This window comes from Tenrec ecaudatus, chromosome 4 (assembly GCF_050624435.1).
Source record: "Tenrec ecaudatus isolate mTenEca1 chromosome 4, mTenEca1.hap1, whole genome shotgun sequence".
NCBI classification, from domain to species: Eukaryota; Metazoa; Chordata; class Mammalia; order Afrosoricida; family Tenrecidae; genus Tenrec; species Tenrec ecaudatus.
Window position 1 is genome coordinate 198,991,536 of NC_134533.1, and position 25,555 is coordinate 199,017,090.

Genomic DNA, 25,555 nt, shown 5'->3' on the forward strand with positions numbered 1-25,555 from the left:
AAACACTGTGCCCTTACCAAATGCCCTGAATTCAGGACCTCACCTACCACACCTGTGTGTCCAGGTCCCGTTCCTGTGCACACGGCGACTGGGGCGGCGTTGGAGGTGACGTGGGAGAAGATGAGCAAGTCCAAGCACAACGGGGTGGACCCCGAGGAGGTGGTGGAGCAGTACGGGATCGACACTGCCCGCCTCTACATCCTGTTTGCTGCCCCTCCCGAGAAGGACATCCTGTGGGACGTGAAGAGTGAGTTGCCTCCCTGCCCACCCCCACCTGCACCCCCACCTGCTTCCGCTGTCATCCAGAGGCTTTGGACCCTGGGCTGGGAAGGAACTGGGGAAGGAAATGTCTCTGTTGAAGGCAGTGGTAGCAACTTCAAGGACTGGGTCCTATGAAGCGTGTCTCCATTTGCTGACCGGCCATATTGTTCTTAGACCCTTGTTCTCAGGGTCAAGACCCCTGCTGTGAATGCCGGACCCCTAGTCCTCACCAGGAGTCAACTTTTGAACAAGGCCCATGGTGGCTCTGATGCAGGTTACAGGGACCAGGGGCCTGGAGCTGAGCCATGGACAGAGGGGTTTCCTTTCTGCTTCTCAGCCTGCCCTGCTCCACAGAGCCCCGCCCCTCCTGCCCTGCTCCACAGAGCCCCAGCCCCTCCTGCCCTGCTCCACAGAGCCCTGCCTCCTCCTGCCCTGCTCCACAGAGCCCCACCCCTCCTGCTCTGCCTCAGTTTATGTGGTTGGTGTTTTGGGTTTTGTTTCCCCAGAAACAGGTGTTGGCAAACTTTTGAGATAAAAGAGCCAATCCTGCCCCTCCCAACAATGTGCAACTCAGTTGAGAACCCTGAATATATTTTTCCAAACCAATGAAACCACCAGGATCTGAATAATACCATTTACAATTTTTTTATAAATGAAACCATGCTACTTTTATTTTCAATTCCACGGCAGAGCCCAATGACCGAAAGCTGCAGCTGACCGAGCCCTGCCCCAGAGCAGGGTCAACCTCTGTGCCCAGTCTAGGAGGATCCCATGGGTGCAGGCCTGTTCAGTCACCCCTGCCCCCCGTCCCCCCAACAGCCTCTAGAGCTCCTCAGGGGAGATCCATCTCTCCCAAGATGCTCAGATCTAAAACGAAGTAAGGTCAGATAGGCTTGTCTGTCGGGATTTTCCAGAATAAACCGGAGACACCCATGGCCCCACCCTGTGGTCCGCCCCCATGGGTTGGAACCACAGTCAAGGTGTGAGTCCCTGGGGTGCTTGTGTAAAAACGGGTGCGGCACTGGCTCCTCCACTGGACCAGAGGGCCGGTGCCAGGAATCGCTCTGTCCCGGGCCTCCAGAGGATCTTCTACATGTCCAGGCAACAAGGGCAGGCGCCCGCTCACTGCTGTCTGTCAGGAGCTGTCCCGTTGATTTTCCTTCCTCTCGGCCCCGTGTGTGATCCACACTGGAGCAAGTCACCAGAGCTTGCTTCCACCGAGCCCATGAGTGGATCAGAACTCCCGGGTCTCTCGGCAGATAGCTTACCAGATGGTGCCCTTGAAGATCAAGGTGAAAGCCAGTTGTGGGGCCTGAGTCCTGGCGATACCTGTGTCTGTAAATAGACTCCGCATGGCGTCAGTCCACTGTGGCTCCCGGCACACACTGAAAATACAGCGGGGTCAGCGAGCGAGGCCCTCCCTTCACCCAGTCCCGGGGATGAAGTCATTCACAGGGGCTGTCCTCAGCCTGGTCACAACCAAATCATTCATTCGTTCTCGTTTCTTTCCCTCGTCCCTCACCACCCTCCACTCAGCCGACGCTCTCCCCGGGGTGCTGAGGTGGCAGCAGCGCCTGTGGTCCCTGACAACGCGGTTTATCGGGGCCCGGGTTCATGGGAAGGCCCCCAGCCCCCAGCTGCTGAGCAACGTGGAGAAGGCCGAGGCCAGGAAGCTCCGGGAGTACAAGAACTCGGTCATCACTCAGGTGGGCACTGGTGGGTCCTGTAGCCCACCCATCTGTGGGGACCTGTGCCTCGCGGTCTGCATGGTCCCCCCTGCTCTGGCGTGGGCCCGTATGGGTCTTCCTTCTGTGTAGCGGTGGCCCACCTACCTTGGCTGATGGAGAGCCACTGCTTTCATGGCCACCTGCCCTGCACCCTCCAAGTGTCCGCGCTTAACAACACTTCACTGAGGACGGACACACACCCACACACACACATTCTGTTTAGACTGGGATTGGGCACGGTGGCCAGCCCCCACTTGCTTAGCCTTCTGTTGTTGCAGTTGGAGACAAAGGAGAGGCCCAGAGAGGTGACTGCCCTGCCCAAAGCCACACAGCCGGTCAGGAACCGAGCATAGACCAGACTGTGAGGCCGCAGGTCCCTCAGAGCAGGGCTGTGTCCCTCATCACTTGGCTGCACAGCATCCATGTCTGTGGTCTCGAATGCAGCGGTTCTCCACCTTCCCCGCACTGCGGCCTTGCATGCAGGCCCTCACGTGGTGGTTGACCCCCAACCACAAAATTATTTTTGTTGCTACTTCATAACTGTCATTTTGCTACTGTTATGAATTGTGATGTAGATATCTGATATGCAGGATATGTTTTCCTTGTTACAAATTGAATAGAATGAAAGCATAGTGATTCATCACAAAAACAATATCTAATTATATATTGTGAAATATTTATTTTTAATTACAAATAAATGAAATTTTATCGTCTTGCATGGGTAACAGTCTTAATATAATATGTGTTAAGACAGGTTTTCCGATGGTCTTAGGCAACCCCTGTGAAAGGGTCATTCGCCCCCCAAAGGGGTTGTGACCCACAGGGTGAGAACCACTGCTTTAACTCATTTTAAAAGATGTTTCATCATCAGTAAAGAATCCTTCCTAATTTTTTCCTAAAACTCCATTTTAATGTTTGCCCTTTCAAGAACTTTGCCCCTCTAAAAATGTCATATACATAGATGTCATTGAAAGAAGGCAGTTAGGAAGCCTGGACTTTTTTTTTTAAGATGTGCTGATTCAGACTTGCCAAGTCAGCCAAAGTCCCTGACCCTGCCCTCTGCTGGCCCTGAAAGAGCCCGTCCTCCGCCCTCCCCCTCCCTTTTGTGTAAAGCCAGGCGTGGCCCGTGCACTTGGTCCTGCCTCAGCCAGCATTGTTTGCAGCCCAAGTTCTGTTTGTGATCTGAGTGATGCCTGAGGGACTGTTTCCGTCCCACATATTTCCTCTCCAGTTCTGGCAGATGCTTCTGGTCCATCAGATCATCTAACGGTTGTTTCCACAGCCGGGAAACTGTTGACAATTTAAAGATGGCTTCTGTCCCGCACCCCTGCCTGTGTCTCAAACTGCATAATAATCCCACAGGAAAACGTCCTTATTCGGACTCCACATTCCCAAACATCAAATGAGCCCTAGACCTCGGGGAGTGGCCTGCACAGGGAATGAAGCCACGGTGCCCAGGGGCAGTGGCAGCCTTCGCCCACCTCCTGCCTGCGTGCTTTGATGTTTGCCTTGGGGGGAAGGAGCACTGTGTTGTGACCTCCTGCATCAGGAGACCACACCGCTCAGGGCTTGGGGGCGATGGGAGGAGGGGAGTCCTGAATCATGGAAACACTGGCCTGGGGATTTTGTTTTCTAAGTCTGTGTGCCAAGGGGCCAGTGTAGTGGTGGTTAGGATAGTGACTCTGTTTACAAATGTCTCCAACCTCTCCCATTGAAGCCTGCCATCTTTTGGGCCTTTTGGGGCATCTGGGTGGTGGCGGTGTGGTTGGAGTGTGTGAACTGTAAAGGCATTTGGAAGGAGGGGGATCCTTATTGCGCTTTGACCCACAGGTGACCACCCATTTCACAGAGGACTTCTCGCTGAACTCCGCCATTTCCCAGCTGATGGGCCTCAGCAGTACGCTCTCGGTGAGTGGCCTGGCTGGCCTCACGGGCTGGCAGCAGAGCGGGGAGGCCGGCTTCTAGCCGCCTGGGGAGGTGGTCAACTGGAGACAGGCTGTCCGGGATGGACAGCAGCACCACCTCCTCCGTGTGGTGGTGCCTCTTAAAGAGGCATTTTCTCGACAGCAGGAGCTGGTTCTGTTGCCGGCATGCTTGTAAGGACCGTCTGGTCTTTAAGATGCGGACAGGGGTCCAGGGCAGTTTAGCAGCAGGACCACGGGGCAGTGCGCGCTCCAGGGCCCACATCTCGGCTCCTGCTTCCCCGGTGGGCCCTTTGCTTCCTGCTCCGGCTCCCCTCAGAGAGGAGTCGGAGGAACCCAGTGAGCTAGCATCAGCCTGGGGGCCTGGCAAACAGGAGCATGTTTGGCATGGCGGCGGCTACCACCATCTTTAATGCTGCAAGTAGACGGGGTCGTTTGCTGCCCAGAGTGAAAGCAGGTGGTAAGAGAGATCTGGGCGCTTTACTCCAGACACGTACCAGCCCCCAGGCTGCCTTCACGCTTTTCTGCAAACTGCGGGCTTGAACCCCTATCCATTCATTCTCTCTCCGTTCAGGGGGGCGGAAGTCCTCGTGTTGACGGGCGGGTTCCTTCTCGGGGGTCCGGGGGAGTTCTGCCTGCCTCCCTCCTGGCTTTGGTGGCCGGCCAGCCGTGGTGTGTGTCAGTGCAAGCCCAGCCTCGGCCTCGGTTTCTCCGTGCTGCCAGGCTTCTGTTTTCTTCTCATGTAGAGGCAGCAGTCCATGGACTGGGCCCGCCCTAACCCAGTCTGAGGAGCCCCGATGGCCCAGTGGGTACTCCTTGGGTTGTTAACCAAACACGGGGCTGGCAGTTCAGAACCATCTGCCACTCCATGGACAAAAGACGAGGCTTTCAACTCCGGTAAGGAGTGACAGTCTGAAACCCCCGGGGCGGGTCTACCCTGACCTGTAGGGCCACTGTGAGTCTGGATCAATGCAGTGGCAGTGAGCTCCTGGTGAGCCCAGCATAAGTAGTGGCATGGTGGTTAAGCACTCAGCTCCTAACCCAAAGGTCAGTGGTTCTGCTCCTCATCAGGAAGCTGACGGTCCTAGAAATCCTGTGGGGGAAGTTCCTTTCTAGGGTCCTCTGGGGTCTCTGTGAGCTAGACTGGGATCCACAGCAGGGGGTTTGGTTTAGATTAATGACATCTGCAACGACCCTGTGTGTAAACAAGGTCATGGTCCAAGGGACCAACTGACAGTGGGAGACGTTCAGCCCAGTGGAATATCCTGTGGTGATATCCCTGGTGATACAGTGAGCTGGGCAGTGGGCCGCTAATGGAAAGGTTGGTGGTTCGAATCCATCAGTTCCTCCACAGGAAGCAGAGGCGGCAGTCTGGTTCTGCAAAGACCGTCAGCCCGGGGAACCCTAAGGAGCAGTCCACTCGGTCACCCAGGGTCGACTTGGTACCTGAAAACTGGGTCGACACCCTTGCTTGGCCCGTGCTTACTTGGGATGCCTTGGCGTCTTCATACAGTGATCCTTCTCTCTCCTCAGCAAGCGTCTCCACAGGTGGTCCTGCACAGCCCTGAGTTCGAGGATGCTCTGTGTGCCCTGATCGTGATGGCTGCCCCGATGGCCCCTCATCTCGCCTCGGAGCTCTGGGCAGGTAAGCAGGGAGGCCTGATTGACCGTTTCTCCCTACTCATCAGGAGGGGGCAGGTCTCCAATGAACAGTACTGTGTGCCTTGGGCCAGGGTATCTACATGCAGGGACCTCTGCCCCGTCCCCCCTGTGCAGTCACTGAGCCAAAGGACAAGGCACTTCCCTTCTTTGAAGCAGTGGCCGCACACGCGTGAAAGCAGTTCTCGCCTCCACGGAGCGCGCCTTCAACCTGGCCTCTGAACCTGCGTGTCCTGACCCCATGGGGTCCTTGAAGATGCCGAGCACCTCGGGCTTCATCTCACTTCCTCAGCCAGTCAAGGGCACCTGGGTGACTGACAGCCACACGACTCTGGGCAGCCTCTGGAGAACACGGGGCACGCATGTGCCTCCGCCCAGAGCACCGGGCCACAGCCAGGAACACCACCATCCTCACCTTTCAAAACCCTGTGCAGTGCAGTAAGCTTTTCTCGCTAACTCTGACGCTCTGTCCTCGTTCCCAGCGCCGCTTCGTTGTGGTTCGTTCGTTTTGCTCTAGAGCTTTGATTTGAAATGATAACGGGGTTTATATAGAGAAAGAGCAGAATCCCACGGCCACCAGGTCCGTGTCAGCCCTCGGGAAAACCAGGGTGGCTCAGCCCCACAGGGTGGGCCCCCGGGGGGGGGGGGGGGCTGCAGCCCAGCACTGCTGACTTCTCCACTAGCTCCTGTGTCCCCACAGTGGTCCCCATGTGGGACTGGAAGCGCAGGGAACAGGTGCTGGCAGGAGGACGTAACTGGCCTTTCTGGGCGACCATGTCCCAGCCCCGTCGTCACGGAGTTTCTGATGGGTCACCTACTGTGCCGGAGGCACACACTGAGGGGGCCGTGAGAAGCAGCGCACCCTCACAGCTCTTCCCACGCCCTCGGCGAAAGTGTCCTTCAGGTAGCACAGATTCCTGAGACCAGTCCACGCTGGTGAACCCTGTCAGAGACGGACGTGAGAGAGAGGACTAGTCGGCAACCACAAGAAAACAGCTACTTCTGTCCGTCTCCTTTCCACACTGATCTTAGCCAAAAGACCGAGACGCACCTTCAGAGGGAGGAGGGCTTCCTTTACTGGCTCCAAGGCCCGCCCTTATCCAGCGTAGGATGCTGTGGACCAAGTGGGGCTGAGCCACACCTGCATTGACTCCATAGCGCCCCCTGTGCCTGGTGCTCCACTCAAGCTGGGCATGCACAGAAAGGCACTGACATGTGGCCACCCTTCCGCGAGTGTCCACTGGGAGAAGAGTGCAGCCTGCAGAGCAGCCCTTCCAGAGCTGGTTCTGATCACTGCTGGCGTCGGCACCGGGCGGGTGCGTTCAGTGAGTTCCACACACTGGTGACTCTAAACACTGACGACTGACTGGCAGACAGCTATATCCGATGCGATGAGTGGACACAGATTTTTCTCTTTCAATTATCATTTCAAAAGTGGCACATGTTATTTACAGGCGATAAGGAGAGATGTTACGAAGTATATAAGTCACATAAAGTCATGGAATCCAAAGATAAAAATGTTAAGAGATGTACAAGATTGTACACCATTCTCATTCTACACAGAGCAAGCATGCAGGACTCAAGTGGTGGCCCCCAGGGCCTGGCTTCACCGGGCTCTATCTCTCTCTCTCTCTCTCTCTCTCTCTCTCTCTCTCTCTCTCTCTCTCTCTTGTCTCTCTCACTCTCTCTCTCCTTCCCCCTCCCACACACAGTTATTCAAACCTCCCATATGCTCTGAGTCAGAATTTCTAGTTTTCTTCATATAAGTTTTACACATTTCTTACTGAGATTATTTTTAAACTCTTTTATTTTGTTACATTTTATTTGATCGGTTACTCTTGTGACTGGAACCCTTGTGCGTTACATTCTCTGACTGGTAATGAACTCCATTTCAAAAGATCTTTATTACTGGATGTGTGTTTATTCTCTCCTCAAGTAGACACCGTCGCTTAGCAGTTTGTTAAGCATGCAGCTGCTCACCAGATGTCTCGCCATGTGAGCCCACCAGCCACTCCACAGGGGGAAACTGGGGCAGCCCGCCCCCACTGATGTAGGGTCCTGGGAGCTGTCAGAAGTCCCACCCTATGCTACAGAGCCACTCGGAGTCAGAACCACCAAAACCATCGTGGGGAGGCTACTGTCCCCAGAGCCCCCTCTGATGGCTCTGACTTCATCTAAAAGGCTGAAGTCCTCTTGGGTTTTCTAGGATAAGTGGTCCACTTCGGAGGGGATAACCCCTGAAAAACCTGCTAATGACAATGAGCATGGTCTGACAGAGTCCTAGAAGATGAGCCCCCTCAGACTGGGAGGAAGCTTGTGGGCGTGTAGACAGTGTTCTGCACTCATCCCACTGGACTCAAGGTTGTGTCCTCGCACCACACTGACTCGATCCGCATGCTGAGCACATGATCCGGGAAGCTAGACAGTATGAAGACGAACGTGGCATCAGGATCAGAGGAAGGTCCTTAACCACCTGTGACGTGCAGGTGCCACAACCTTGCTTGCTGAATGTGAAGAGGAATTGAGCCGTTCCTGTGGAGGATACAAAAATACAGCCTTCCGTATGGATTGCAACTTGATGGAAAGGAAACCAAAATCCTTCCACTGGACATAGAGGCGGCATCGGAGACGAGGCTGAAGTTATCAAAGCTTTCATTTTACTTGTGTCTCTAGTCAGTGCTCACGGAAGCAATAGTCAAGAAAGAGAATGATGCATTACCCTGGGCGGATGTGCTGCTGCACAAGCCCTCCTGAAAGTGTCCAAGAGCAAAGCTGTCACTCTGAGGACCGAGGTAGGCACACCCCAAGCCCATGTGGTACTGTGGGTCCCCCTGTGCTGACGGGACTGGACGGTGATTGCAGAAGACTGGAGAAGAGTGACTGCACTGGATGCTGGTGTCAGCAAAGAGCCTCAAAAGACCCACGGACTGCTGGAAGAACCAACATCTTCCCCGGAGGAAGTAGAGCCAGAGTTTAGAACTGATGATGTCGAGCCTTGGTCTCCGGTATTGTGGACATGCTAGCCGATCAGCTGGGACCTTCTCCTTAGGGGAAAGCATTGTGCATGGGAACGTAGAGGAAGGTCCTCCATGAGATGGGCTGACCCAGTGCCTGCAAGAACCGAGCAGTGGAACCACAGTGATCAGCAGATGATGGCATCTGCTCTTCCCCTCCCATGGCTACGCCCTGGCATCTCTCTGCTCTCTCTGTTCTGCTGCTTAGCGACTCCCGGGCATCGAATGTAAGGGGGTAACAGCAGCAGGCAACCTCGTCTCATCCAGATTGTAATGGAATGACCGCTTTCCTGCTGCGCTCGATGTTGCCCCTGGTTTCAGACAGACAGCCGTGCTGTGACAGAGTGGCCTTTGCCCCTCGTTAGCCAGGCGCGTGTTCGGGGTGAAGGTGCCCCGCATTCAGGGCCCCTCTCTGCTTGTTGCAGTGGGCTAGGCTTTCCTTGACAATGTCTTCTTTGCCCTTTGACACGGCTTATGGCCAGTGAGTTCATTGCCTAATACTTGTCTGTCGTGGTGTGATCAACTTTTAATAGGCTGTCAGATTCCATCGGCAAGAGCAGTTCTGTTTGCCAGAATTGCAGTTAGGATTTTGCAATGATATCCTAAGCCAGGCCAGTTCTTCCTCAGGACACAGCAGCGGGTTTGGGGCTTAGGGGGTTGCTGACTTCACAGAGTGAACAAGCACCCCTTCCTGGTTGCTCTGATGGAACCCTTCAGGAGAGTGGTACTGAAAGCCCTGCCTGGCTGCAGCGGTGCCCTGTGGTGCCCGGCGGCACAGCCTCGTGTCCTCACCATGGGCAGGAAATGAGTGTGTGTTAGTCCGGGTGGACTAGAGAAGCAAATCCAGGACACTCAGATATGTCTAAGAAAGAGCTTTATATACAAGAGCAACGGAATATTGAGAAAACACCCTGGCCCCATCCATATCAAGTCCATGAGTCCCATATTAGCCCATATGTCCAATACCAATCTCTAAAGTCCTCTTCAGACGCACGAAACACAAGCAGTGACACCAAATGCAGGAAGATCACAGGCCAGTGGGTGGGAAGTCTTGTGGATCCAGTGACATTGTACGCATCTCAGCGCTGGCAGAGGTCTCTACGTGGCCCCTCCAGCTCAGGGCAGTAGCTTAGCTCCATATGTCTTGTCAACTGCAATGTCTCCCAGGGAGTGAGCCTGTGTCCCGCCTCCAGCGAATTCTGTATCTCCTTAGCGCCTCTAAATGAGGTCAAGCTGAGACCTGATTGACAGGCTAAATCCCACCCCTTCCCTCTTAATCCTCCCAGATTGTTAATAGATAGCCGTATGTGACCACCACAGAGTGTTCATTCTTGTTAGCATCAGCGCATTCGGTGTTTCAAATAGCCCGCTGTTGTTTCTTCCCTAGGCTCCCCTTGCTCTCCAACAAGCAGGGACTAACTCTCCAGACTCTCATTCCCTCCCTCCCATCTTACCCCATGGCCCCATCTCTCTGCCCGCCTCCTTCACTTCAGCTCCCATACAATGACTGATGACAAATGCTAGTTTTGGAAGCCCCCTCCCCCACCCTCCTCGTTCTACAGCTGGAGGAGGGGGGCAGAGAGGGTCTGCCCTCTCAGGACCCTGTCCCTGCCCAGCAGAGCTTGCGGTCTGACAGTACTTTGTCACAGTGCCCCTGAGCTCCATCCTTTTCTTGGTGTGACAGCGTGCCCAGCGAGATAGGACAGGAGGGCTTCAGATCGTTTGGGAGATGCTCCGTGATCTTTTCTTCCTGTCTCTCCCCGGACTTCCTGAAGCCCCTTCATCTGTCCATACCCGAGTCTGCCCCTGGTGTCTGCCACATCATGTGACCCAGGTGTGGACCCTGTGCTCTCTGGTGAGGGGCCAGCCCGGGTTAGATCACTGCCGTGTTCCCTGCAGTCATTCCGCCAACGTTATATGAAGCCACACACAGTTACTCGGGCTGATAAAGCAAGTGAGGTTTGAAACTGCTCCGTGGGTGGTCCCCATGTCAGCCTAGTGGTTTAAATACTGTTCTGTAGTCAACTGGTGTTCCCAGAGCCCTGGTGGCATAGCGGAGTAGTTCCTTGTTGGGTTGCGAACCACACCCGCTGCCGCCTCCTGTCAGTAAATATTTGGCCCCGGGAACACCCCAGAACAGCTCTACCGTGTCCCGTGGCATCACGTTGAGTTCGAATAAAAGTGATGGCGCCGAGCTTGGTTGCTGGCTTGGTTTGGTTGAGATAGAGAGTACATAGGATCTCCTTGCATTTTTTCTATTTCTTTCACAACTTCCTGCGGATCCATAGTTCCTACAAAATAAAAGATAACCAGCCGTCCTTGAAATCTACCTATCTATGCCCGAAGACCTGTGTGCTGTTCTTCGTGAGGTTCACAAGCATGGCAGACCAGGAGAGAAGGGGACGCAGAGAGGGGTGTCTAGTCGGAGAAGACTTTAACAGATAACGGGGCTCACTCGGGAACAGCTGTCCACTCTGCCTACAGTGCCCGGGTTTCCTAAAGCCAGTGGACAGCAGCAGGCACGCTGCCACCCCGTGTGGCTGTGCCCCATGTGCCCGAGCAGCCCCCTGCCCACCTGGCCTACCCCCCAACACACACACATTCCAGGGACCTCGCTTCTCTGCAGGCCCAGCTTCTGAAGACACGTGCCTAGGGCCACTGCTGAGAATGACTCCAACCTCCAGGGCGCTTCTTGGAGCTTCCTCGCCAGAAACCAAGGCTCACTGCCGTCAAGTCGATTCCAACCAGTAGCAACCCTGTTGGACAGCATAGAACTGCCCCCGGGCCTTCCGACATTGTAAGTCCCTAGGAGAGTAGAAAGTTCCAGCTTTCTCCCACAGGGACACTGGGGTTTCAAACTGCTGACCTTACAGTTAACAGCCCAGCATGCAGCCACTTGCAAAACCCAGAATTTCTACTGAAAAATGGTGTCTTTGTGCACATGGTCAAACAGGCCCCTGTTCCCAAAGGTTGTGTCTGATTTCCGGCCCATCCTGGCCCCCATGCCTTGATTGTTCCTTCTGAGAACCCGACTATCAGTTTCCGACCTCACCTTGCGTCTCCCTTTTACGCAGCTGCTGCGGGGCGAGTCTGTGCCAGCAGCCACGTGATGTCCGAAGGTCCCCAGGTCCATCATTTACCGTGCTGTCTCTACCCGGGTGTTGGGGTGACCCCCTCCCTGTCTTGGGCTAGTTTATGTGGTTCAAGAGATCGGGATCCCCAGATACACGTTCTTTAAAATGTGGACACATGTTTTTCTGGCGCTTCTTACAGTGCGTGTTCTACAGTGACGCCTCCTGCAGGGGGTCCCGAACTCACGCCATCTCCAGTCATTCCTTCAGCACTTTCATCCTGAAGGAAGGAGCACTGGGAACGTCAGCCTACCCCACAAGCCCGGCTCTTCTACGTACATAGTTTGAGATCGCTCTCTGGGTATTTCAAAAGCACTTGTGTAATTGAGTCGCTCCAGTGTCTCCCTCACATATAGGCTGACTTCAAACACATCCTGTAGAAGTACATGTGTGTCTCACACAAGGGCGAAGACAGTGCCTGCTCGGGGCTTGGTGGCATTTCATACCCAAACGGGTCTGCCGTGTAAGGACTGTTCCTTCCAAACAAAGTCAATGGAACCTGTTCGCTGGCTGCAAGCTTAAGTGACGTAGCGCTGCCTCCCGTTGCTTTCCTTGGAATTACAAGGCTGACTGAGGCCCTGTAGGGAATCAGACCCCATGGTCCTCACTGTGGTGTGTGTGAGGGGAAGTGGGGAATGAGGGAAGCGGACCCTCAGCAGGAGACTGCAATCCACAGAGGCAAAGATCCCAGCTCTCCTGGTTTGTTAGTCTGGGTGGACTAGAGAAACGAACCCAGAGAGACTCGTGTATAAGAAAGATCTTGATATCAAAGGGAAATTGTATATTAAGAAAACATCCCACCCCAGTCCAGATCATGTCCATAAGTCTGATATTAGCCCTTATGTCCAATATCAGTGTATAAATTCCTCTTCAGACTCACATAGCACATACAATGACGCCAAATGCAGGAAGATCACAGGCCAGTGGGTGGAACGTCTTGGTGGATCCAGTGGCATCTCAGCGCTGGTGTGGGTCTCCACATGTCTTTTCTAACTCCACGGCTCTGACACTATCTGGCTCCATGTGGCTTGTCAGCAGGAATGTCTCAGAGAGAGAGTGTGTGTCCTGCCTCCCAGGAGGAAGATAGGCGTTCCCAGAATCCTCAGGAAGCCATGCCCACACGGAGGCCTCATTGGCTATGATCTGATTGGCAGGCCAGACTCCACTCCTTTACTAGTTGACAGGAGATTGTATAACTGTCACACCTGGCTGGAGAGGCTGCATGGCGACCTCATCAGCTTTGGAAGTGAGGCTTGTGTGGTTCCTTTGGTGGGAAACTCAGGGACAGCTGTCTTCCAGAGGACGGGGGTGGGCTGGGCTGTGGGTGGCAATGGCCCTGCAGTGGCCACTTGCGCTCCTGAGTCCAGACTTCACGCCCTTCTCAAAGGCCAGTTCTTGACCTGACCTGTTGCCACCTTACTGTCACCTATGGGAACCGTTGTATTTGCCATGCAAACATTAGGTGGCTGTACTTCCCCAGCACGAGCAGGGAGGCAGAGCACTGCTATCAGGCCTGGTGCTGAGTTTCTTCCTGCTGCCCACCACTCCCTTCTGTATGGAAATACTGGCCAGGGTTCAGGAGCTATAAATAGCACCCTAATTACTCTGGGGAAGACTGGACTTCCTCATTTTCTTTTTTTTTTTTAAGTGGAATTTGTAACAGCTTCTGCCCAGAACACGTGTCCAACATTGCATCTCGCAGGCATCCTGAGCCCCTGCCATACAAAGCTTTTGGATGCCTTCCCACTGCAGCTGGGCCACAGTACTGGCCAGCCTGCCAAAATGCAGGCGGGGGGCAGGATTCTCAACACCGCCCCCCCCCTCACCTCTGCCTTGTATTTAGATGTACGTTTTAATAGCTTCTCATTGGAGGAATGAATAGGAAGCACCTCCCCAAGGCCCAGCTGTCGGAGGTGAAGCGGCTCATTAAATAGCAAGAGCTCCTCTTTGACCCCTGGAGCTCATCTTTGACCCCTAATTCTCGGGGATGCCAGAGAGCAAAGCACCCTAAGTTAACTGCACGGCAGTTACAGCTCTCCTGCTGGCACGAGGATCGAGACGAGGGATGGGCCACCTAGAATGGAGCAGAGCCGTCTCCGTCACAGTCTGCAGCAGGATACGGACCTGGTGCCGGCAGTCTCACGAAGCACACCGTTCAGCTCAGCTGACATTTTCTTTTCTGTTCTTTTTCCTGGTAGCAAGTCTGTCCATGAAGGAAGAAGTGTAGATTGACCGTCTGACTCGAGTTTCCACTCTCATCTCAGACATTTTGAAATTAATAGTCCTGACACAACCCCTGGTACCATAGGTCTTCAAAGAAGACACACAAGCCAATAGAGGAAGAGTGGTTGATTTAATAATTGATCTGGGAAAGCTGACCTTACATATTTTTCGTGATTTTCTTCTTCATATGATACACAAAATAAGTTACAGAGAGATTCAGATTTTAAATGAACTTTAACAAAATAACCCAGAAGGGAAAATCTTGAACTGGTCTCAAAATATTGAAAGAGTTTACTTTTAAATATCTTTTAAGATTACCCCAAAAAGCCCACATTTTTCTTTCAGAAAATTATGGTTTTTTAAAAAGAAAATGGTACATAATCCTAGGTAATTATCCAAAAAGTAATTATCACTATTACTATATTAATTTATCCCCTTCTAGTCTTTTTGTATCACTCTTGTTCACAAAATTAGATACAATTTTAAACCATGGGGGGAAGAATATAAATTACATATGCCGCCTGATCTTGGTGACAATGGCGTGATAGTTTTAGGTGTTTGTTTTTGTGGGGAGGGCAGGGAATTGACTGTCATACACAAATATTCACTAAGCATATTAAATTTCTGCCCCTCAAAATAGAAAGGCAAAGTTGAAAAATGTAAAGAAAATCAAGTTCGTCTAGATAAAAAGCACAAGCTTGTTTAGGTTAGCATCGTTTTCTCTAGATTTCCGCCTTTGGTGAATTTCCTGAGCGGAACATGCATATTTTGTCATCGGGAACATAAAGATGGGACATCATCACCATTCCCCGCCCAGTGTTCTGGGGCTGCGAGGGTGGGGTTCATTCCTGAGCCATGCTCTGGTGGGGGGTGGGGGGGAGGCTTGAGGCTGGTCAGACCCAGGGGGCGTGGGGGACCCTCAGCTTTCTGCCTGCCTGCCTGCCAGCCAGCCTACGTGCAGCACTTCTCCACTCCATTTCTCCATGTCGTGCTGCCTCCATGGTTGGGGACATGCCCTGCACACCTGGGAGTCCCTGGGGAGGTATAGACCGTCCATGCCTTCAGCTGCCAACAGAAGCATTGGAGGTTCAAGTCCACCCAGAAGCACTTCAGGAGAAAGGCTCGGTAATCCTCTACCAAAGAACCAAGCCGTTGAAAGTCCTGTGGACTCTCCAGTCTGGCATGTGCCAGTCGGCTCCGCGACAGTGGGTCTGGTGTGCTGCCGAGTCCAGCAGAGGGCTTTTGCTGAAAGGCTTCCCCAGGCCGTGGAAGCCCACTGTCTGCACAGCTTGACCTATACGCTGCCCGTGTGCTCACAGTGCCCTCCTGTGCCTTGTGTTACAGGCCTGGCGTTGGTGCCGCAGAAGCTGAGTGCGCATTACGCCTGGGACTCAGGCGTGCTGTGTCAGGCATGGCCGGCTGTGGACCCACAGAGCCACCAGCTGCCTGACGTCGTGGAGATGGCCGTGCTGGTAAGTGTCTCCCTTCAGCAACCCCCACCCAGTGGTTTGGCTTGGGACCGTTTCCTGTCAGGCCTTTGGAGCTGCCAGACCTGCAGCTGGCCCTTCCTGGAAGGCCTGGTCTGCCCAGGGAGGGGACAATGGAGTCAGCCTGCGGTTTTATAGGCCCTCTCATGCCTGAAGCTTGTGAGAAAGGAGTGCTCGTATGTGGCCCTCAAGGGATTGCAGGGGGGGGGGGGGGTTGTGAGTGAGCTCTGCCCTTTATTCTGAAGCGCTCCTGTGTCAGTTGCCTGCGGCTGCTGTAACAAACCGTCACACGCTGGTGACTTAAGTCCTGTACTGTCTGCCTGGTCCTGGAGGCCGGAAGTGTGAAATCCAGGTATTGGCAGGGTTGTGTTCTGTCCAAAGGCTCCAAGGAGGAACCATCTCTCTGCCACTCGGAGGCTTCCAGTACCATCGGCATTCCTTGGCTTGTGGCTGCCCCAGCCCTCTCAGCCTCTGTGGTCTCCTTGCCATCTCTTCTGTCTAAGAGAGCAATGCTTGTCATTGGGTATAGAACCCACCTGGAGACATGACCCCAATCACGCCTTCATCGCAAAATACTGACGTCCTATCTGCAAAGACCCTTTTCCAAGTGAGGTCGTCTTCACAGGTGTCAGGGCTCCACATTTGAGCCCCTGTGCCTCCTGACACTGGGGAAAAAGAAAGAAAGAAACTTGTGTAAGGTAGCTGTCATTCTGGTGGTCTCAAACCCTCGCTGGGCCCCGACCCTGAGGACAGGAAGGGCTCCCTGGCCAGCAGGCCTAGCCCTTCTGCGCATGGTCACTACCAGGCCCAGCAGGAAGGCCAGGCACCTCCCAGCCTCTCCCGCCCTGGCACTGGCTCGCAGCTGCCATTGAAAGAGGAGACCACTATCCTCTTCCCACACTTCTCAAAACCAAAAGCCCCCTCCTGGCACAGAGCAGCTGCTGTAACCTGAGGGGTTCCCTGTGCCCCCCCAAGAACGTGAGGAGAAACCCAGAGTGTCCCGGGCAGTCTCCTTCCACTAGCTGGTAAGATGGTTCCCATGGCAGCTGGAATGAGAGCCGGGTGCAGGACGTGAGAAGCTTTCCTGGGCAGGAGGTCTGGGACCCAGGTAGCTGCTCTAGAAGCCGGTGTGGCTTGGCTCCACCCAGTTCCCTTCAGCCTGCACGTTCCCCATACTGTGAAGAGCTGCTGGCCAGGTGCTGGGATGCAGACCAGAGACTCAGCCCCTGGGAGGGGAGAGCTGAGTGACCAGGCAATGGTGGTGACCTCAAGGTTAACACTGGGAAGGCTGGCAGTCTGACCCTCCTGGATGTGGGCCTCGGTCTCCTCTGCCATAAGACGGAGCCCAGTGTGCTGGAGCCAGTCAGATGGGCTCATGGTGTGCTGTGCCCAGCCCACTCCTGGACGGATGGGTATCAGACGTGCCAACCGAAAGACCAGCCGTTCAAATCCATCAGCTGCTCCGCCTGAGAAGGATGAGGTGGTCTGCTTCTATAAAGACCCCCTTTCTTGGACACCTGGAAGGGGGGAGGTGACCAGCTCTGTCCTCCAAGGCGGGTCACTATGGCCAGGGACCGACCCCATGACAGCACGCTCCTGGCTACCTGGGACCAGGCGCTGCTGTAAGAACTGTACACATGCCCCCCTGCTGCCCACCCGGCAGCCTGGTGCCAACCTGTTCACAGACCAGGCAGCTGTGTGACCGGCCCCATGGCACAGACAAGTGGCAGGAAGGTCAGAGGATTCTGTGCATCTTCCAGCGTCCCCAGCCTGGCAGTGGGGAGACTCTGAGAGAGGCCGCCTCTGTAGAGGTTCGGGCCTTGGGCTTTGGCAGAGGAACAGCAGGGCAAGGAGGGGGGCGAGGGCGAGGAGACATAAGCTGAGGGGGGCTAGACCAGCACAGCACCAGAGGCTGGCAGGATCCTGTCTCGCTGGAGTGGGGGGATGGGAGGAGCCGGACTCCAACCCTAAAGGATAGGGCCCAGCAGGGGTCTGAGCAGAGGGGCTCAGCCATGTGACCCTCATTCCACCACTGGTGCCGTGACTGACCCCGTGCCCCTCGCTCCTCAGCCTGTCAGATGGGGATGGGAACACCCTCTGTCTACCCCACAGGGAGCAAAGAGCAGGTCCTTACAAGTACCGTGCTTAGCAAGGGCCCAGCACAGAGCATGGGTACAGCAAATGGAGCTTTGTGCTCACCTGCCATTGCAAGTGTCACCTTATGGTCTGGTGGCAGGGCGGAGTGGGGGCTGATGAGGGGCAGCACTAATGGCTGAGGGGCCATCTGGTGACTGTTGGAAAAGCCCAAGAGAGGAGGGTGCTCAGGCCAGACCAAAGTCAGGGGCAGTGAGTGGGGGGACTGAGACTATAGGTGATGGAGTGGGGAGAACTGAAACCATGGGTGATGAGTGGGGGGACTGAGACCATGCGTGATGAGTGGGGGACTGAGACCATGGGTGATGAGTGGAGGGGACTGAGACCATGGGGGATGAGTGGGGGACTGAGACTATAGCTGATGAGTTGGGGGAACTGAGACCATGGATGATGAGTGGGGGACTGAGACCATGGATGATGAGTGGGGGACTGAGAACATGGATGATGAGTGGAGGGACTGAGACCATGGATGATGAGTGGAGGGACTGAGACCATGGATGATGAGTGGGGGACTGAGACCATGGATAATGAGTGGGGGGACTGAGACTATAGCTGATGAGTGGGGGGAACTGAGACCATGGCTGATGAGTGGGGGACTGAGACCATGGATGATGAGTGGGGGACTGAGACCATGGATAATGAGTAGGGGGACTGAGACTATAGCTGATGAGTGGGGGACTGAGACCATGGATGATGAGTTGTGGGACTGAGACCATGGGGGATGAGTGGAGGGGACTGAGACCATGGATGATGAGTGGAGGGGACTGAGACCATGGGGGATGAGTGGGGGGACTGAGACCATGGGTGATGAGTGGGGGGACTGAGACCATGGATGATGAGTGGGGGAACTGAGACCATGGGTGATGAGTAGGGGACTGAGACCATGGGGGATGAGTGGAGGGGACTGAGACCATGGATGATGAGTGGAGGGGACTGAGACCATGGGGGATGAGTGGGGGGACTGAGACCATGGATGATGAGTGGGGGAACTGAGACCATGGGTGATGAGTAGGGGGACTGAGACTATAGCTGATGAGTCGGGGGAACTGAGACCATGGGTGATGAGTAGGGGGACTGAGACTATGGATGATGAGTGGGGGGAACTGAGACCATGGGTGATGAGTAGGGGGACTGAGACTATAGCTGATGAGTGGGGGGAACTGAGACCATGGCTGATGAGTGGGGGGAACTGAAACCATAGATGATGAGTGGGGGGACTGAGACCATGGGTGATGATGAGGGGAACTGAGACCATGGGTGATGAGTGGGGAAACTAAGACCAGAGTGATGACTGGGGGGACTGGGACCATGGGTGATGAGTGGGGGAACCGACCATGGGTGATGAGTGGGGGGACTGAGACTATGGATGATGAGTGGGAGGATAGACTGAGACCATGGATGATGAGTGGGGGGGATGGACTGAGACCATGGGTGATGAGTAGGGGGTGACCGAGACCATGGGTAATCAGTGAGGATGGGGAAAAAGAGCAGAAGCCCGGCCAGACCAACAACCGTACCATGGACTCCTCAAGAGGAACCGCCTCCATGTGGGCTGGCTTAACAGGACTTCTTCCTCTTTGGGCCCCTGAAAGCCAACCCAGTGTTGAGTCCCAGCCAGACTGCTGCCCATCGTGTTGGCGCCCCGTCCCTGGGAGGGAAGTGAGATTGAGGCACACCCTCTGTGAGGCAACTCTGGAAGCCCCCAGGGGCAGAGACCGCAGTAAAAGTCCGGGCACGTGGGAAAGGCTAAAGCACACAGACGCTGCCCCAAAGCCCCTCTACAATGACTGCGCTCCTTCTGGGAGGCCCTGGCCACTGAAGACCTGGGACCAGCCCCCCAGCCTCTGAGGAGCACGGAGCTCCCGAGGTTTAGAAGCAGGGGGACAAGTCATACTGGTGCACAGAGGGCGTGTATCACAGATACCCCACAACCACCACCTTCCACCCAGGTCAGGATCCTTGACAGAAATCAGCAGGTAAGGCCTTGTGAGCTGGCCACCGTACGCCGGTCATTTCACCTACTTCTCTGCAACCCACAGAACTGTGTCCTTAGAGACAGGAGGCTTTGTAGCTGCGAAGTCCCAGCTGAGCGTCCAAACTGAGTCAGTATGTGGGTCGGAACATGTGTTTCCGCTCCCTAGACTCCCTGACCTGCTGTCCCAGGGGGCCCTGACCCTGAGCCACTGTCCATAGGAAAGCAAAACACAAAGCAAGCTCCTGAACTAGCCCACAGCCTTCTGAGAATTCCAAGTACGGCCTCCTCTCTACCCCACCCCAGGGCTTCCCAAGGGGCACATCCTTTGATTGCCAGTGGGGACGTCTCTTGCAAGTCAGTCAAACATCTGCCTGGGAAGAGGCAGCCTCTGCCTGCTTAGAAGCAGGAAGGTGGGGAGGGGGGCATAGTGCATCTCCGTCTCCCCACGCTCCTGGATGCCAGAGCACAATTCAGAGTGGCAGACCGCAGCATCTCTCACTCGTTTTATTTTCCTTTCAAACTTTCTTTTAAAAAAAGAAAAAGTCTATTGGGGGGGTAGGGTTCTTACAACTCTTACAACATTCCATACATCAAATGTATCAAGTTTATCTGTACTTTATTTCCAAAAACATTTTCTACTTGAAGCCTTGGTATAAGCTCCTCTTTTTTTCCATCCCTCATGTATCCTTGATCAATTATATAGTGTTACTTAGTATCTTACATCTTCCACTGTCCATTGTCTCCCTTCACCCACATTTCTGTTATTCATCCCCTTGAGGGGGGGTGGGGCTTTGACACTTCCATTCGGGTATTTGGGGCATTTTCAGTGACTTGTGTGAAAGGGGAGGGGCAAGTCCGTTTCCCATTCGGCCACTTGCACTCATTCTGTTTCTGACGTGAGTTGCTGCCCCGCCTTCCCCCTCCCCATGCTTCTACACTCCTCCCTCCTCCTACTACTTCCCTCTGCCTTCTTTCCTGCCTCTTCCCACTTCCTGAGCTTTGCTGGGGGGCAGATGCTGCCCCTCTGGTCTCACCAGTGCCTCATGGTGTTGCCCTTCACTTGTCCAGTCTGTCGGCTGTTGCTGGATAGTGACCTCTGGTAGGAGGTTCCGTTCCGGGTCTGATGGGCATCAAAGGGCCATAGTCTCCTGGGAACTACTAGCTTTGGTCACGTCCACAAGTGTGGTCCTTTTGTTGTTTTTAAGTGTGGTCTTTGTTACGATCTTGCATTTTGCTCTGCATTCCACGCCTACTCTGTCTAGGACCTGGCCTGTGGTCCCTATCAGAATGGCCAGTAGTGGCCATTGGCCACCACCTCATTCTCCAGTCTCGGGTTAGCAGAGGCAGAGGTTCACATGGACCGTTAGTCCTTTGAGTCTTGGACTTTAATCTCTCTCCTTTCCTCACATAGGAAGATGCCCAGTCGTTCACCTTGAGTGACCTCTTAGGACCCCGGTCACTACTCACCCAAGTAAGATGTAGAACTCACTTGGCCCACCACCTCTTTTTCAGAAAGAAAAAAAAAATGACCCAGTGTGGGTATCTGCTTTTTGTAGCCCACTTGGATCACTCCGGCGGCCCCCCAGGGGTGATATCACCCACATTAGGAGACACTGGTACAGAGCTTGCTCTTTGTCACACTTGTTTTAACAACAGGATTGCAGGGGCCCTGTGTTTCCACCCACATCTCTCACCTGCAACCTCAGTTGCTATTGCAAGCCGTAACCAGATCACAGAGATCCACGCAAGTCTGAAAATATAAGGGGGACCAGGGGACACCTGATAGTATGTTTTGGTTGAGACTTGAGAAATTATCTAGTACCTTTTCATAATACAGTGATGATATTTTCAAGTGCCCTGGTGGCACAGTGGTCAAGCATTGTACTGCAAGCGTGCCAGCCCCCTCCCCCAGCCCCCCCACGGGAGAAAGATCTGGCAGTCAGCCCCCACAAAGGTGACACTTTGGGAGCCCAGCAGGGCTGCCCTTCTCTGTCCTGTTGGGTCGCTGTCTGTGTTAGTCTGGGTACACAAGGGAAACAAATTCATAGACACATGTGTATAAGAGAGAATTTTATATACAAGAGCAACTGTACATTAAGAAAACAGTCCAGTCCAGATCAAGTCCATAAGTCTGATATTAGTCCATATGTCTGATAAAAATCTATAATGTCCTCTTCAGACTCAGGAAATACCTGCAATGACGCCGAATGCAGGACGATCACAGGTCAGTGGGTGGGGAGTCTTGTGGATCCAGTGGTGGTGTAAGCATCTCAGTGCTGGCAGGGTCTCCACCTGGTTCCTCCAGCTCAGGGCACTAGCATAGCTCCATGTGTCTTGTCAGCTGCAGTGTCTCCCAGGGAGTGAGCCTGTGTCCCACCTGCACCGAGCTATTTCTCTCCTTGGCACCTCCAGATGAGGTCGTCAAGCTGCGACCCTATTGACAGTCTAAACTCCACCCCTTGTAAGCCTCAAATTGACAGCAGATTGTGTAACTACCACACCATCAGTCAGAATGGACTCTGGCTCCTGGCTGGTGGTTTTCCTTTCTTAATGTGGCCAGTGGACACTGCTGGCGCCCCCGAAAGGCACGTGCACGTACATCCCTCTGAGGACGTGTCCGTTCAGGAGCGCTCTAGACCACCTGGTGGTATGTCTGTGAATGTTTGTCCTCACTGAACTGAGCTAATATTAATTTAAAAAGAAGAAAAGAACTGAATTAATATTGAGCGAAGATTCCCCAGCGTCTGGAGCCAGGCTGGCCCGTTTCCAGTCAGAAGAGCCGTGCCTTGCCACGGTGAGGTTCCACTGTCCACGTCGTCCCGTCTGTGCCTCCCCTCCGGGGTCCAGTGTATCAGAAGCAGGGCTTGGTGACCATCCTCGTTAACTCGTGCAGCTGCAACACAAAAGCCACAGGTGGGCAGGAGGCTCGAAGGAACAGGAGCGTCTTCTCTCAGTCTAGAAGCTTGGACTCGGGGCGCCAGCTTTAGGGCACAGCTAAACCCTTAGGGTTGGCATTCGCCCTTGGGGTTGGCGTTCCTCGGTCTTTGCGTGTGTGCTGGCGTCCGTCTCCCACCTGGGTCTGGGTCTGGGAGGTTCTCAGCACAGGGAACCTGCAGTGCATCTTGCAAAACTAGGCCTTCACTTTTCTTCCTCTTTCCCTGAAAGAGGAGGCTTCCCAAAATGCCTTTCTTTCAATTCCATCGACTTGGGGAAGCTCCCTCGTGTGTGCGGTGGTGGCGTGAGCCCAGCAGTGGGTTCTGGGAATTGATTGGGTTGCCTGGACTCTGCCTCGGCCTCGTGTCGAATCTCGCCTTTTCTCCCTCTCAGATCAACAACAAAGCCTGTGGCAAAATCCCTGTGCCCCAGCAAGTCGCCCGGGACCTGGACAGAGTGCACCAACTTGTTCTCCAGAGCGAGCTGGGAGCCCAGCTGCTGCAGGGGCGCAGCGTTAAGAAGGCCTACCTCTCCCCCAGGACAGCCCTCATCAACTTCCTGCTGCAGGAGTGACCGCCTCTGGCCTGAGCTGCAGGGAAGGCAGCCTCCGCAGCCTGCCCCTGGGCAGGGTAGACCGGGTGTGAGCAGAGGAGGAGTGTGGGTAGTAGAGGAAGGGTCTACCCCTTCTACCCCCACCCTTCAGGGTGGAAGAAGCCCACTGCTCCCGCATGCATCCACCAAAGACGCTGCTGGCGGGACCCAGCACTCTGCCCCTCACGCAGACTGGAAGCTTCTGGGTTGCACAGCTTGTGCTGCCTTCTGCACTCCCTGGGGACATGAAGCCAAGCTGCGGAGCCAGCTGTGGCTCTGCAAGCCCGTGGGCAGTGCCCGCTCAGGATCACAGAAACAGGCCGGCCTTCGGGCTCGGGGCAGCCTCCTGGACCTTGCTCACATAACCAGGGCCTGCAAGTCTTGACCCTGGAGTGATAACTGAAGGTGTTGTGAACCAGAAGGCAGCAGTTCCCATCCCTCGCCCAAGTCCCGCTCGGACCCTCTACCCTGACCCCACCACACCTCTTCCTTCTGGGCGCTGGGCGGGGCATCTGGGACTGAAAGGGCTGGTTCTCAGGCCCTCCAGGCAAAGCCTAGCTTGCTCAAGTGGCTGGTGAACAACACTTCCTATCCAATCCCTACCTTGGGTGTCACGTTTGCTGCGTGGGGAAGTGGAAGCAGGCCCGGGCTGCTGGTCCTGGACTCAAAAGCCCCACCACAGCCCAACGGGGGTCTGCCCCCACATGGTGACTGGTGACATCACTGTTGATGCAACCCCAGGGCCAGTATGAGCAGAGCAAGCTGCCCGGCAGCACCAGTGCCGCCTGCTCTGCCCTTGTGCCCACAGCTGCCAGCTGATACTAGGGAGTGGGCCAGCATTGGGTCCAGGTCACAGTGCATCAAGACACCCGAGATTTTTGTGACGTCAGCAGTGCATGCTCTTACCAGAATTGGTCAAAGGCACTGATTAAGATTGGATGGAGAAAGGCAGAAGGGAACCTGGCCACTCATTTTGTGATGCTAAATAAACAAACTATATTGTTCTCTGATGTAATTTTTTAAAGTAACCCCAGATATGGCCTCCTGCCATTCCGCAGTGAGCAGATGTCTTTTTTAATGGAATAAAATGGGTTTCTTGCATGACTGGAGGGCAGATGTGTGATCCTGGGGCTCCCAGCGTATTTCCTGTCTAGGCATTAATCAGTAACAGCCGAGTCACCCCGTCATCCCCAAAAGCATGGGTTATGCCATGTGGGGCGGCAAGGTGAGACATGCGTGGTCCTTGGCCCTGGGACAGCCCTGATTCGATAGCAGCTAAGTCCACTGGTTCTCAGACTTGGCTCAGACTCCCACCCAAGAAACGGAATACCATGCCCAGACACCACGCTCAGAAACTCGTGTGACTGGTCTAGGGTGCGAGGTTTGTACCAGGCTTTCAAAAAGCCTGCCCCCAGCAGCCTGGACCCTTCCAGGTTCTGGAAATTGCACTGCTGCTGTCCCTCTGCGGTGATTCCACAGAGCTGCGAAGCACAGCGTGAGGAGGACTGGGTTTTCAGAGAAAGTGGGTCCAGTCCGTCCTCTCTCCAGCCTTCTGTTTCACTGGGATGGGCTGGGACCGGGACCAAGACTGGACAGAGTGGAGTCCGGAAGAAGAGCGCCCACCGGGCTCCCCTGTACAAGTAGAATGGTGTGAGTGTGCTCCCTTGGCTGTCTTTCTCTTTTATGAAGCAAACTTAGCCCAGGTGACGCAGTGGTCATGTGTCGGGCAGTTCAAAACCACCATAGGCTCCAGGAGAGAAAGATGAGACTTTCTACTCCGTGAGGAGGTAAGAGTCCTGGAAGCACTGGGGCCGTTCTACCCCATCCTCCCGGGAGGGTCTCGGTGGGTGAGTCAGTGTCTACTGGACGGCACTGAGAGTGGAGGAAGCAAACTTCAGTCGCCCGGGTGACAGGACACCCACAGATGACAGGTTAAGGGTGGGAAGCCTTTACTCTGGTGTGATCTGGCCAGAGCAGTGGGCTGGTCAAACATCTGAGCCACTTACTGCACTGCCCGGGTGGCCGGTTCCAGCCTGGCTTTGAAAAACCTTTTCTCCAAGAAGAACACAATTTTGGAAAGCAAGACCACACATTGGTCCTTACTAAGGGATAGTGGGTGTCACGGAACAATCGAACAGAAAATCTGATCCCTGGGGATGTCGTGGGGGAGGGGAGTTTAGTCCTCGATTTGACCAAATGCTGGCCTCAGCTGAGTTCCTCCCATGTGCTCATTTTATTCCCCGAAATCTCCTGAGAGGAGGAACCACCCTCTCTCTTATACATACGAGGAACCTGAGACTCCCACGTCCCATAATGTGCTCAACCGCACAGTTGCTAAGGATCCAAATGCAAGTCTGGCCTCCAAACCCTGTGAGGCCCCACACTCACTGCCTGCGCGCCCTGGCCTGGCCTGGCCTGATTGTCCGCTCTACTTGAAATACCCGTCAGGAACACGGGACATCAGCCAAAGCCACCGG

At 54.5% G+C, this 25,555-nt stretch overlaps 1 protein-coding gene across 5 annotated transcripts in view; it reads left to right on the top strand.

The window, feature by feature from the left end:
- The window catches only part of LARS2 (leucyl-tRNA synthetase 2, mitochondrial), a 166,373-nt gene extending 142,186 nt beyond the window's left edge, over window positions 1–24,187 (top strand). For all 5 annotated transcript variants that reach the window (XM_075547224.1, XM_075547223.1, XM_075547225.1 and 2 more), the window contains 6 exons: window positions 65–247; window positions 1,798–1,967; window positions 3,819–3,896; window positions 5,444–5,555; window positions 15,282–15,409; window positions 22,881–24,187. In XM_075547224.1, coding sequence (XP_075403339.1) covers window positions 65–247; window positions 1,798–1,967; window positions 3,819–3,896; window positions 5,444–5,555; window positions 15,282–15,409; window positions 22,881–23,060 — 851 coding nt within the window. In that variant the 3' untranslated portion in view covers window positions 23,061–24,187. The remainder of the gene's footprint in view (window positions 1–64; window positions 248–1,797; window positions 1,968–3,818; window positions 3,897–5,443; window positions 5,556–15,281; window positions 15,410–22,880) is intronic.
- The last annotated feature ends 1,368 nt before the right edge of the window (window positions 24,188–25,555 follow it).